Here is a 12,602-nt window from a genome sequence, read left to right on the forward strand (position 1 = left end):
TGGACTTGGGTTATGATGGGTTTGGAACCTGGGCTGGGCCTAAGGCTTGGGTTCGGCCCTAAAGGTTTGGGCCAAGGGCTTGGGTAAAATGGTTAGGTAACCCGGCCCAAAGGCCTGGGTTGAGGGTGGTTTTCAGGCCACCCTTTGGTCGGTTTCTGGGCAAACTTCAAACGCCCATAACTTCTTCGTTACTCAACCAAATCAAGTGAAACAAGAATGAAAGTTGTAGTACTTAGTGAGATGAAGAGATTGATACCTTGCACGCCGGCCAACTTGCCTTTTTTGGCCGGAAATTGCCTCAAAAGGGGTGCTGCTTGCCGAAAAATTCGGAAAAGCTATTCCGAGCTATTTTCTGCGATTCAAATGTATACACAACTTAAAGCAAGCTTCAATCTAACCCTAAAATACATCCCAAGGGTTTCTAAAAGCTTACCAATGTCAGAAAAATATGAAACACGACGGAGAAGATGATGAATAGTACCGGCCGAAAGGAAGAGAAGGATTTGTGGTGTTCTTTCTTTGAATCCTAGTTCACAGGGGTGATGGTGATGGTGTTGGTGTTTTGTTGTTGTTGTGGTGTTTGATGATGAGGGAGATGAGGGTGTGCAGGGAGGGAGAACACGCGTGAGAGGGAGAGAAAGGGAGAGAGAGTGAGAGGGAAATGAAAGAGTTGTGAGAGAGGGAAAGAGAGAGCTCACGGGTCCAAAGGAAAAGAGAAGAAATGGGGTCGGGTAGGGAAAACCAAAAAGGAAAGAGGGCCCCATGAGCATACACATTAAGACTCAAAAACAATTTTTTATAAACTTTTTAAGGGATTTAAGAAATTACACTTTAATTCGGGGGTGGGGTGTAACATAGAGCATCTCCAGCAGTTCCCAATTGCACTTGTAATTGGGTAAAACTGCCTTCTTGTCCAAAGAAACTTTGCTCCACCGTTGGAAAAATGAGAGGCCTATTGGGGGAAAGGCATATGCCCATCCAGCCGCCCTAAAAGTACAAAAACCCTGACGTGGCACAATCCTGACATTCCATTGGTTATAATGTTGAAATCAATAGCAAGATTATTGTGATGGTAAAAAATTCAAAAAACTACTAAAAGTGGTTTTATATAACTCAATATTCTTCATTTTTCACGCCACAACTAAATATTTATTTTTAGGGCAAAAGACTATTTACTACCCTCATGTTTAGTGGTTTTCAACATTTAGTACATCAAGTTTTTTTTGTCCCAGAATCATACCTAAAGTGTAAATTTTGGTACAATCTCATACATTCGTTAGTCAAACTATTAAGTCTCCCATTAACTGTGACGTGGCGCCCATGTGGACAATGATTGGGTGTCACGTGTCATCTACGTGGAAATTAAAAATAAATTATTTTATAAAATAAAATAAAAATTTTGTATAATTAAAAAAAATTAAAAAAAAAAACCTTCATCTTCCCCAAATCCCACTCGTGCCCACCTTCCCATCACCCACCTCTTCATCTTCCCCAAATCCCACCCTCATTCACACTTAGCCAGCCTCAATCAAACCCCCCAAAATGTCCAATCTACAATTAAAGACTTCATGCACCCTCCCTTCCCGACCCACTCCCTCATTCTCCCTCCCTCATTCTTTTCCCTGCACCTACCTCCCCGCCGAAGCCCCAACAAAGCAGCATCTACGGGTCCCACTTCGCTCACTACTTCTACCAGAAACCGACCTCGACCCACGACGCCCTTCACTGTGCTTTTGGAACTTTCACCGACCCATACTTCTCCACCTATCGCCATAACCCGACCCCCCAACCCGTGGTCGTTTTTTACCTTCCCTATAGTGTTATGCTCTGCTTTTTGGGTTTTGGATTTTCGAAACCATCAAACACCCAAAAAACGACCAAATTTTGAATCCAACACGCAGATTCAATCCCAGCTTATCCTCAAATCAAAACCCACAAAATTCTTCAAGTTTTCAACTAAACAAGTCACACGCCTAGCACAATGACACCGCCACCTCTCCAAGCAACCCCACATCGTCCGAATCTGCCGTCACCATTTGGTTTGGAGTTCAACCGCGACAGAGAGAAATCGAAGTCGAAGCCGAATGGGTCAAAAATACTTTGGGGATTAGGGTTTTTCATGTTGGGTTTGCTCAATTTTTCTGAAAATTGAAATTTTTTGGGGATTAGGGGTTTTGTAAAGGTCGGAATGGTGGGGAGAGAAAATGGAGGGGAGGTGAAGAAGGTGGAGATGGAATTGGTTGGGTACAGAGGGATCAGGGGAATGAGATGTGCTGGGAAAGTAAAAAATTAGTAGTGGAGAGGAGCACCAGAGAAATCTTTTAGCTGTGGGTTGTCGTTTTGGCCGTGGGTTATCATTTTGGGAGTGAGCTTGGATCTGAGGGGAGAAAGAAGGGAGAGTGCAGGTTGGGGGAGACTGGTTTTGGTGCTGAATGAAGGTTGGGGGAGAAGGTGCGGGTTGCCAAGGGAAGAAGGAAAGTTAGGGAAGACTAATTTTGGTGGTTGGAGTGAGCTTGGGGGAGGTTTCAGGGGAGAGGGTGCGGGTTGTAGAGGGAAGAAGGAAGGGATGGGGTTGGGGGAGGTAGAAGACGGGTGGGCACGGGTGGGATTTGGGGAAGATGAAGGTTTATTTTATTTTTTATTTTTAATTTCCACGTGGATGACACGTGGTGCCCAGTCATTGTCCACATGGGCGCCACGTCACAGTTAACGGGAGACTTAACAGTTTGACTAACGGATGTATGAGACTGTTCCAAAATTTACACTTTAGGTATGACTCTGGGACGAAAAAAACTTAATGTACTAAATGTTGAAAATCATAAAACTTCAAGGTAGTAAACAGAGTTTAACCCTTATTTTTATGGCAATCTCCTATATTTGTTCTCACCCTCCCAAATGTTTATTGGATATGTATTGAAATTAGATTTTATTTAAGAAATAATGGCATGTGAGAATAAGGCCAAGAAAACATAAATAAATAAAATAAAGAATATATTTGCGAAAGTAATCGCGTATTGAAGAATGATGATACAGGCCCAAGAGACCCATTTTATTTTATTTAAAAAATAATGACATGTGAGAATAAGGCCAATAAAACGTAAATAAATAAAATAAAGAATATATTTGCAAAAATTATACCAACATTAATCATCAACACGTAATTAATGATTTAATTAAAAAATATCTTATTGCCAATTTAGGTGGGATAAGCCTATTTAAAGTCCTTATCTTTCTTTTAGCCCACCGATGTGGGATAGCTAACAGATGTTGTCGGAAAGCGTCAACCAACTATATGCAAGATTGTCTGTGGAACAAAACTAATAACAAATAGGCAAGAGACAGAAGGGAAAAGAAATCTCAACTTGCAAAGATATCAAGAGTGCCTTAATTAAGATTTCTTAAAGACAGTAGAGGATAACAATTTCAACTTGAAATTTGTCATTTAGGGTTTAATTGAAACATTACAAATTACACCTGAGCCATATATTAATAAAAGATCTAAAAGCAACTTCTGAGCATTCGCCTACGGAATACATTTAAAATATTTTACGGGAAAAATATAATGCCCAGCATCTATTGGGATACTTCAGCATAAAACCAACTTCACTTCCCAATTAGTTGATCGAGCACTCGTGTAACAAATTGCTGCTAGTAGAATTCAAATGTTGAGGAAGCCCTTCTCCTTGAGGCTTTCAACAGTGTCTCTGAGACTCGTCTCCAGAGGGTGGAAAGTGATTCCCAAACCTCTTGCTTTCTCTATGGACACTCGAAACTTCGAGTCAGGAGGATTGCCGTACTCCGGAAGGCACAATGTGGGGTAAAGTTGTTGCAAAATCTTGAGAGTATCGGGTCCGTCGGCAACTTGGGCAACTAAACAATATCTACCTTTAGCTGAAGGAACTTCAAATGCTTGAATATGAGCAGAGGCAATATCTCTAATGTCTACGAATGTGTGGTTTATAGACGGTGTTTCGATACCTGACCACGAAAGAGAAACAAAACACAATTTATAGCTGGCATCACAAAGAATATTGTTAAACACAAAGGGGATGAATTGTACCACTCATGAGATTCTGAAGAAACTTGATGGTGAGATTAAGAGTTGGCCGTAATAGTGGACCAATTGCAAATCCTGGATGTATTGTAACCAAGTCAATCCCATTTCCTTCGGCAAATTTCCAGGCGGCCTGCTCAGCTAAAGTTTTTGAGAGACGATACCATTGCTGAACAAATGAAGAAGGGAGTTCGTATGAGTTTGTAGTCATCATCATGTACTGCATTGTCTTGTGTTATGTTTACCTCCATATTCAATATTATAAATAGAACGGCAACGTACACAGACATACATTGATCTTCTCACAAAAAAGTGAATCCGAATAGTATGTTTCGTCCAGAACCACATCAGAGGTCAGAGGTTTTCCAGTCATCATTACTGCAGCCATAGAAGATGTTATAACCACTCTCTTAACAGCGGGGAATTTCACGCATGATTTTAGAACATTAAGTGTTCCTTTAGCTGCAGCCTGCAGGCTCGACTAATTCAACCTGAAATATGGAAGAAGAAAAATATCGGGCTGGTTTCTATATCGTTGTTGTTGAAAGTAAATCGATTTTCTAACAACACATGTTGGAATATTTGAAGCATGAAGTGAAGGGGCAAACCTGCGGGTCAGTGACTGAAAATTGAGCAGGAGATGCTGTATGAAAAACACCAACATACCGATCAACTACGGCGTCGAAAGATCCTTCTTCTAGTAAATCTGCTTTGAACAAATGAAGCCCTTGTTTTGCTCCTTCTAGTGAGAGTAAGTGTTCTGTTTTGTTTGTATCATCTGTGGAATGGATAAAAAGAACTATTGAGTTGATACACAGTTTATCATCCAAAACAAAAGCACTAGCTTTCAATTCAACTTTACCATATTATCAACCACCGCAAGAGGTAGGATGGTAACTTCATTTTTACATTTTGCACCCTTAAGTTTGGATGGAATTGCAAACTCATACCTCATATTTGAAATATAAAAATGTTATATGCAAACTTATGTTTTAATTCTTATGTTATACAATCGTTTGTCAAATTGTTGAATTGACTGTTAAATGATTACGTGACACTTCCACATTTTTGTTGACGTGAATGTCACTAACATTCAATATAGAAAAAAAAATTTAAAAATAATAAGTGACGTTTTATGCTAAATTTTTAAATCATAATGGGCCTCACCCCTACAACTATTCACCTTCAACCTCCTTCACTCAGGAAATTTTCAATGTGCTCGGAATGTAAGAACATATGTTATATGTCATTATATAAGTAAAAAAATAGTTATAAAAAAAACATTTCACTCTCTTTGTATAATAATATATAACGTACCGCCCCATATATAAGAACATTAAAAAATATCTCCTTCACCTCCCCCAAGCCACCTACCCAAACAGCATCAAGTCATCAACACCCCCACTATCCATCTTTATTCCCATCACTTCTGCATTAAAATTAAAATTATAAAAAAAAAAATAAAAAAAAAAAACCCAGATTTATTTTCCTCAAATAAAATTTTCAATGAAATCATCTGGTCACCACAAAGGCACACACCCAAAATTAGAGATCTCTCAACCTTGATAATTTGCTAGTTGATAAAAATTCTCAGTCAAATATGGGAACAAATTGCGCTGGGGGAGGGCTGGAAGGGAAAGAGAGAGACTTGAAGTCAGGACTCGCCGGCCCTTCAAACGAAAAGATGGCGAAGTGATACTGGAGGATCTTCAGATCAAAATTTCGGTTTCACCAAGAAAAAAAAATAACACTATTTCAGAATATGACTTAGATCCGATAAACTTTCTTTTTGAAGACAAAAATACAAAATACAGAACCCAGAATTTGAAAATGAACGGTAACAAAATAGTTGTAAGTCGAGAAAAGGAGGAAGAAAGGAAGTAGAAGTAATACTTACTCGGATCACGAACAGTAGCTTTGACAGCATAACCTCTTTGTAGTAAGAGCTTCACGAGCCATGACGCTACGTAGCCGGAGGCTCCTGTTACACACACAACCTCTTTGTTTCTGCACTCATTTTCTCTCTGTGTCTATATCACTAACCACTTCAGTTATGTATGTTGGAAATTCAAATAAAAACAGGCTGTAAAAGGTTGCTGCTAGTTTCTTTACAGGTTGTATCCACACATGCTGCAACTACAAAGACTAAAGTTTCCTCCATGTGCTAGCTGAAAGTGTGTTGAAAGACAGCAGAGATGTGAGCTGCTGTGTGCAAGCTGTGCAAAGTTCACATGATCTGTTTGCATGTGTTGTCTTATTGTTTATTCATTTTCTGCTTGTATAAATAAGCCTCCTTGCTAGGCTTTAGTATTATCGCATCCGAATCCCACTTCCAATTGTGAAGAAGCTTGTAAGCTTTCTTATTCCATCAGTTTGTAAACCTTCTTTTTATATATCAAAGTCCAACTGTTTTGCCAAAGCTTGTTGCTTCCCTCCTTTCTCTATTTCTACCTTGTCCAATTTTATTGAGAGTGCAAAGTGAGAGGTGTGATAGAGTTTGTAAACTTATCACCCAAATATTTTTGGTATTGAGTTAGCAAACTCCTTTGAATACCAACAATGTAATGGTAGATTTGGTGTTTTTTTTTTTATGGTGGAATGTTAGCTGAAGAATATCTGTTATGTCATGGCCCGCCATTGTCTGCTATGAAGATGGACCAAATAAAGACACATTATGAAAGGAAAACACTAATTGTTACGCAATCTTGTTGGAAGTCATTGTTTATGAATTAAAGATTGATTAAGAAGGGATCTGCTTATCTCATCTGCTCAAACAATGCAAATCAACTCGTCATCGGTACTTGCTGCTTGGAGCCAGAAAAAAGAGTACGGTACCTGAAATTCTTTACTCCAACGTGCACCCAATTTGTGTTTAAAAAGCAAAGGGGGCCAGTGTTTGTCACACGCCATTGTTTGAAGAGATTCTTTCGTGTGAGTAATTCATCACTTGTCAGTCGTCTATTGGATGGCAGTGCATTTTAGAACACATGACAAATATTTATTGAGCAGTTAAATTAAATCTTAGTTGCATTAGAAATTGTCCATTATGTGACTAAAAAAGTATATTCAAAGGTGCCAAATTATAAAAAGTGTGAAACCGGTGCAGATTTCCTTACCCCCTTTGTATACTCAAAAAAAGCTCAAATGAGAGAAATACCTGGAGACTTCCTTGGGAAAGTATCAAAGAAATGCTAGTAACAGAAAGAAAAGCAACAACTGAAGTGGGAGAGTCCGAACCGAAAAGACGGCTCTTAAAGACACCAATTATTTGGTTTAACATAATATTCTCAGTTTAGTGTCTCCCGAATAACAATGGCTAGCACTTTCTCCAGACCAAATACTTCACATTTTATTTCACAAACTTTGAAGTATGACGGAAAGCATCCCTACAGTAACATTTATGAGCAGATTGGCATGATAATATACAAGTACATATGTCATGATTATTAACTTAATTGCTCAACATCGACGAGTTCCATGATTAGAAGAAGTTCCTCTGCTTCAAACTTTCAACGGCGTCCTTCAAAGTCACCTCCAGAGGAGTACACACAACACCCAAAGTCTCAGCTCTTTCCTTGGATATATGGTAAGTTGGTGCGAAAGGTTGATCATCTGCACATCTGCCCAGAATAGACACATAAATTGGTTAATCTTCAACATTGGAAACTCGTGTCCAAGTATTCTGTGTTGGGAAATCAAGAGATGGTGAACAAATTTACACTACTGTACACTATCTGATTATTTAGCACGCCATTTACATTCAGGATCGATATTTGGGTTCGGAAATTCAAAAATTTAAACCATTCAAATAGCTTATTCAGACCTTGAAGACTCAGAAATCATCCAAAACAACAGAAAACGAAAAGAGCCATGAATCCCTTTCACAAAACTAGGTCTCTAGTGATAACCTTGACTCAACTCCATCCATCTCAAAATACCTAATATATGCTAACTAAGATATTCTCAAAAGGAAAAGCCACAGAACAGGACCCTAGAGTGCATAAGTAAACCCACATTATCCTTAGAAGTGCCCCTAACACGCGTATAATTAAGATGCAATAATGCGGCTATGTTTAGCAACTTACTTTTCCGGAAGACTGAGATCAGGGAAGAGATCACGCAGAATTTTAACAGCCACAGAATAGTGTGCTACACTTCCAACTATAGAATACCTCCCACTAGCTGAAGGATTCTCAAAGGCTAGAATATGTGCATTAGCAATATCTCTAACATCAACCCATCTGTGAGTTACATTCGGAAATTTTCCGGTTCCTGCATAAATGACACATTAGGAACATTAAATTTTCATAGATTTAAGTTTTCACAGAAAGAGTAGCGTATTGATGACACTTGAATACAGAAGAGACCGCAATTGATGAGCTCAATAAAGTCCCAATCCCAAACAATCATAAAAGATCTGTGCAAGAAATAGTAAAATGAACTTTCGATGATTGAGTTGCACTGGTTAAATGCAAGTCCTCTATTTTGAATAATGCAGAAGTTCTGGCAAAGCAACAGTACCTTTGCTATGAAAACTAAAAATGATGAAATCAATTATCTGAGATTCGTAAGTTACCAAAGAATTATGGATACGAACACACTACAAGACATGGTCTACAATATGGTACTGGATATGCAGATCCAGCGATTAAAAGCATGGTATATGATACCGCAGATATGTGCTACAATAATATTTCATATGCCTTATAGCTTTTCTGTTATATGGTCAAATATCTATTGTTGAAACCTGAAGAACTCAAGCATGCAAGCCTTCAAATGTCATTCTTATTTTCAGTAAGAGTAAACAGGTTTCCCAACTTCAGTAAACACGTGTTTTAAGATTTCTTATAACTACAAACTTAGTCCTCTTTCCTGACTATGCTCATCTCATAGTATTTGAGGTGTAATTAGAACTGTCAGCAAAGACAAAACTAGCAACTATGCTCGTAAAATTTCGTGTCTAAAGATTTTATTCTACTTCCGTAAGCGTACCATCAAAGAGTTTCAGAAGTGGCTCCGAGCTTGAGTTCAGAGTTGGCTGTAAAAGAGGGCCAATCGCCATCCCTGGATTTAATGCAACTAAATCGATTCCATTCTCCTTCGCAAACTTCCAAGCAGCTTCCTCAGCTAAGGTTTTTGAAAGTGCATACCAAAGCTGATGAAAACCAAAGACTTGATAAGAACAATTAATGCATTTTTTTAAAGAATGAACGCAATCAGATCTAAATCTTATGATTCTTATCACAAAATTACAACAGGTATGTCAACCAGACCAAGATAAGGAAACCAACATGTGAGCATGAATTGTGTAACCATATATAATTAGTAATCGTCTTTCAGTTTACATCCACCGGTTGACAAGACATGTTTAAAGCGTCGTAAAAGTTGCTCACAATCAAACTCATTAAGAGAGAGAAATAACAACTGAGACATCTTTAGAACAAGCACGATAAGCACAAGCGACTTCTGCAGAGTATGTAAACAAATAAATCATTGAGAACAGAGACAGAAAAGAAAAACCCCAGGAAAGACGAGTTCTTATATTATTGCACGAAACTGGAAGCTAGCTGGACTCTCAGATTCCCATTATATAAACCTAGATCTTCAAGTGAAGCATTCCTGACTAACGTATGAAAGAGATAAGTCTGTCATAAAACTAAATTAGCGTATGTAACGTACAAACCTTTGCTTTTTCACAGAAAGCTGGATCTGAAAACCAAGATTCATCAACTACTGTATCAGCAGAAAGAGGCTTTCCGGTAAATACAATTGATACAATGGAGGATGTTAGAACCACCCTTTTGATAGACGGAAATTTCGCGCATGATCTGAGGACATTCAGTGTTCCCTGTTGAGAGTTGTCCCACATTGGTGAGGGACAAGGTTTGCTATGTGCTTATATGGTCTTGGGCTACTCCCCATATTGCCAATTGGTTTTATGGTGGAACCTCAATTTCATCATGGTATCAGAGCGGGTTGTCCTCGTGTGAAGCCAAACGGCCACACGCGCTCCACGTCACCCAGTTGTTGTCCACGTGTAGGCTTGAAAATCCGCCACACGTGCGGGGGCGTGTTGAGAGTTGTCCCACATTGGTGAGGGACAAGGTTTGCTATGTGCTTATATGGTCTTGGGCTACTCCCCATATTGCCAATTGGTTTTATGGTGGAACCTCAATTTCATCATTCCCTTCACAGCAGGGTCAATTAGTTCTGCCTGACAAGTTATTAAACTACCAATATTTTAGGGTCTGAATTTTAGAATGTAACGGATTATATAAACAAACAGTTCGAGATGCAAAACTTAGGTTCATGCCGCATGTACCAAAGCTCTAACATAGTAACAATGAAAGTGAAGAGATTACCTGTGGGTCAGTGACTGACATTAGTACAGGTGACGCCATATGAAAAACTCCTTCACATCCATCAATGACAGCGTCAAAAGATCCTTCCTCCAATAAATCTGCTTTGAACAAATGAAGCCTTTCTTTTGCTCCATCTAGTGAGAGCAAGTGTTGTGTTTTCTTTGGATCAACTGTGACAATACACAAACAGAACTAATCAGCTGACTTACGAATACAACAAGTTCCAAGAATTAAAACGTTCCCCTACTCTTCTTTATCAACCATAGCTATTGTGGGAGCGAGGTGGAAGAAATGTACATGCAATGGTGTTATCGCTATCCCTTTTTATTGGTTACGAACTTGTTTGTGCCTAAAATTGGCAAATTTCACTCATTTGGGACTAAAGCCAAATTATGGCATTTTGTGGGGATATTGTGAAATTAGGCTAGACTTGCATCAAGTGACACATGTTAGGCTTATAGATATCAAGTGACATCCATGATTATATGACATATATATATATATATATGTATGTTTGTAGATATTTCTCATGCACGTGATTTGGACGGTGGAATGTATCAAATAACTTATTTTGATATCATTTCTTAATTTTTTGATCAAGTAAATTTCAGCTTGCCCGGTCCATTACAAATTTAAGGGGTGAAGAAATTTAAAATGCCCAATGGGACCCTTTTCTAGAGTAAGATCTCTTTCTTTTGCCCGAAGGGCTTCACCCAGTTTGCCCCAAAGGCCCTTTTCCAAGTTTCCGGATTGGGCTGTTTCCACTTTAGCTTGCTCGACTTGGGCTTTTTCCTTCTTTTGCCTAAATGAACTACTTCAGAGCTCAATTGGAGAAAAGAACCCCTCGTCTATTAATTTGTTGCAGTCATCGATTTCTTGGTTGTGAAATCCCATTGGAGTTACAGCTTAAGTCAGTTTTTTTTTTTTTTTTTTTTTTTTTTAATAGTACTGCGTTTAAAGTGTTTTTCGCTAATATATGAAGTTATCGAGGACTTCATAAGAAAACTCAAAAATAAACACTGAACTGAATTGAAACCCAGAAACTTGAAATACAACAATTTGATGAAGCAAAAACAAATAAATTAATTAAATATCATATATACATACATGTATGTATGTATGTATGTATGTATGTATGTATACTTACTTGGGTCACGAACAGTGGCTTTGACAGTATAACCCTTTTGCAGTAGGAACTTCACCACCCATGACGCTATGAACCCGGATGCTCCTGTTACACAAACCACTCTACTTCCTCCGCTCATCCTCTCTCTCTCTCTCTCTCTCTCTCTCTCTCTCTCTATCAGAAAGTGAAGGCCTTACAGTTGCCGGTTGGTGCTTTTATATGTTGTTAATTTATTGCTCTTGCTTTCTTTTTATTTTTTATTTTTTTTGCCTTAGCGTTTGATTCAGTCAAGTTTTTCGTTTTTTTCTTAGTCTTTAATTTCAGTCATTGATTTTAGTCTTTCTTTCTTTATTCTGTCTCATTTTTCTTGCAATACTACCGCCATCACAACTAAATTTCTACTTAGAAAAAGCGAACCAATAATGGAAACAAAGTAACTCAATCTTCAAGTTCAAACTCTCGCATATGTATTTTTTAGGGTCACAGACTCTGTTTTAACATCATTTGACTAGGAGCTTAAAAGTAAGTTGCCACATTATTTGATACCGAGACTGCGTCAGGAGACGGATTAGTGGCATCCTATATTAAAAAAAATTGATTGAGACAAAGTACTTTTGATTTGGAGCGCTTGTTTATGCATAATTACAAATTCTTACTTAATTTCCCAGCACCCTCCTGTTGACTGTTAGTTTATAGTTTTGCAAAAATTGAAACTTCTGATTTTTCTTACCAGCCCCTCTTCTCCTCGTTCTCAGTTGCGTTTGATTTCGTAAGCAATTTAAGGACAATTTTGAATTTTTCATTATTTAACTGACTTCAAATCGCTATCCAATACTTATTTAAGTCGTTAATAATACTGCTTGTTGACGCACCAAAATTTTGCTCAATCTTACCAAGCCATGAGTCAAAACCAACCATAGATTTTGGACCTGAGGTGCCGCTATGTTCGGGATGCCACTACCAAGTTAAAAGCTCGCAGTAACTCAAACGCAATTGAAAACATAAGCAGAAAATATAAAATATACATATAGGTTGTAGTAGTATATTATGGATTCATTTG

The 12,602-nt window shown here is 38.3% G+C and overlaps 2 protein-coding genes across 3 annotated transcripts; both read right to left on the reverse strand.

Moving 5' to 3' along the window:
- Positions 1-3,415: 3,415 nt before the first annotated feature.
- Positions 3,416-6,309, reverse strand: LOC137748084 (phenylacetaldehyde reductase-like). Of its 2 annotated transcripts, XM_088680331.1 has the most exons (5): positions 5,952-6,309; positions 4,663-4,832; positions 4,347-4,545; positions 4,061-4,223; positions 3,416-3,978 (listed from the first exon to the last, which is right to left on the reverse strand). In XM_088680331.1, the coding sequence occupies exons 3-5, from the start codon at positions 4,440-4,442 to the stop codon at positions 3,659-3,661; spliced, it is 579 nt and encodes a 192-aa protein (XP_088536457.1). In that variant the 5' UTR covers positions 4,443-4,545; positions 4,663-4,832; positions 5,952-6,309; the 3' UTR covers positions 3,416-3,658. The 2 variants fall into 2 exon arrangements, with proteins under 2 accessions (XP_088536457.1, XP_088536459.1); XM_088680333.1 differs by lacking the exons at positions 4,663-4,832; positions 5,952-6,309 and having other exon boundaries at positions 4,300-4,542.
- A 967-nt stretch (positions 6,310-7,276) lies between these two features.
- Positions 7,277-11,732, reverse strand: LOC137746652 (phenylacetaldehyde reductase). Its single transcript, XM_088680327.1, has 7 exons — positions 11,564-11,732; positions 10,417-10,586; positions 10,238-10,268; positions 9,738-9,898; positions 9,047-9,209; positions 8,140-8,326; positions 7,277-7,674 (listed from the first exon to the last, which is right to left on the reverse strand). Exons 1-7 carry the CDS (start codon positions 11,679-11,681, stop codon positions 7,536-7,538), a joined length of 969 nt encoding a protein of 322 aa, XP_088536453.1. The 5' UTR covers positions 11,682-11,732; the 3' UTR covers positions 7,277-7,535.
- Positions 11,733-12,602: the final 870 nt, after the last annotated feature.

This window comes from Pyrus communis, chromosome 2, assembly GCF_041283825.1.
Source record: "Pyrus communis isolate YQ-2024b chromosome 2, ASM4128382v1, whole genome shotgun sequence".
NCBI classification, from domain to species: domain Eukaryota; kingdom Viridiplantae; phylum Streptophyta; class Magnoliopsida; order Rosales; family Rosaceae; genus Pyrus; species Pyrus communis.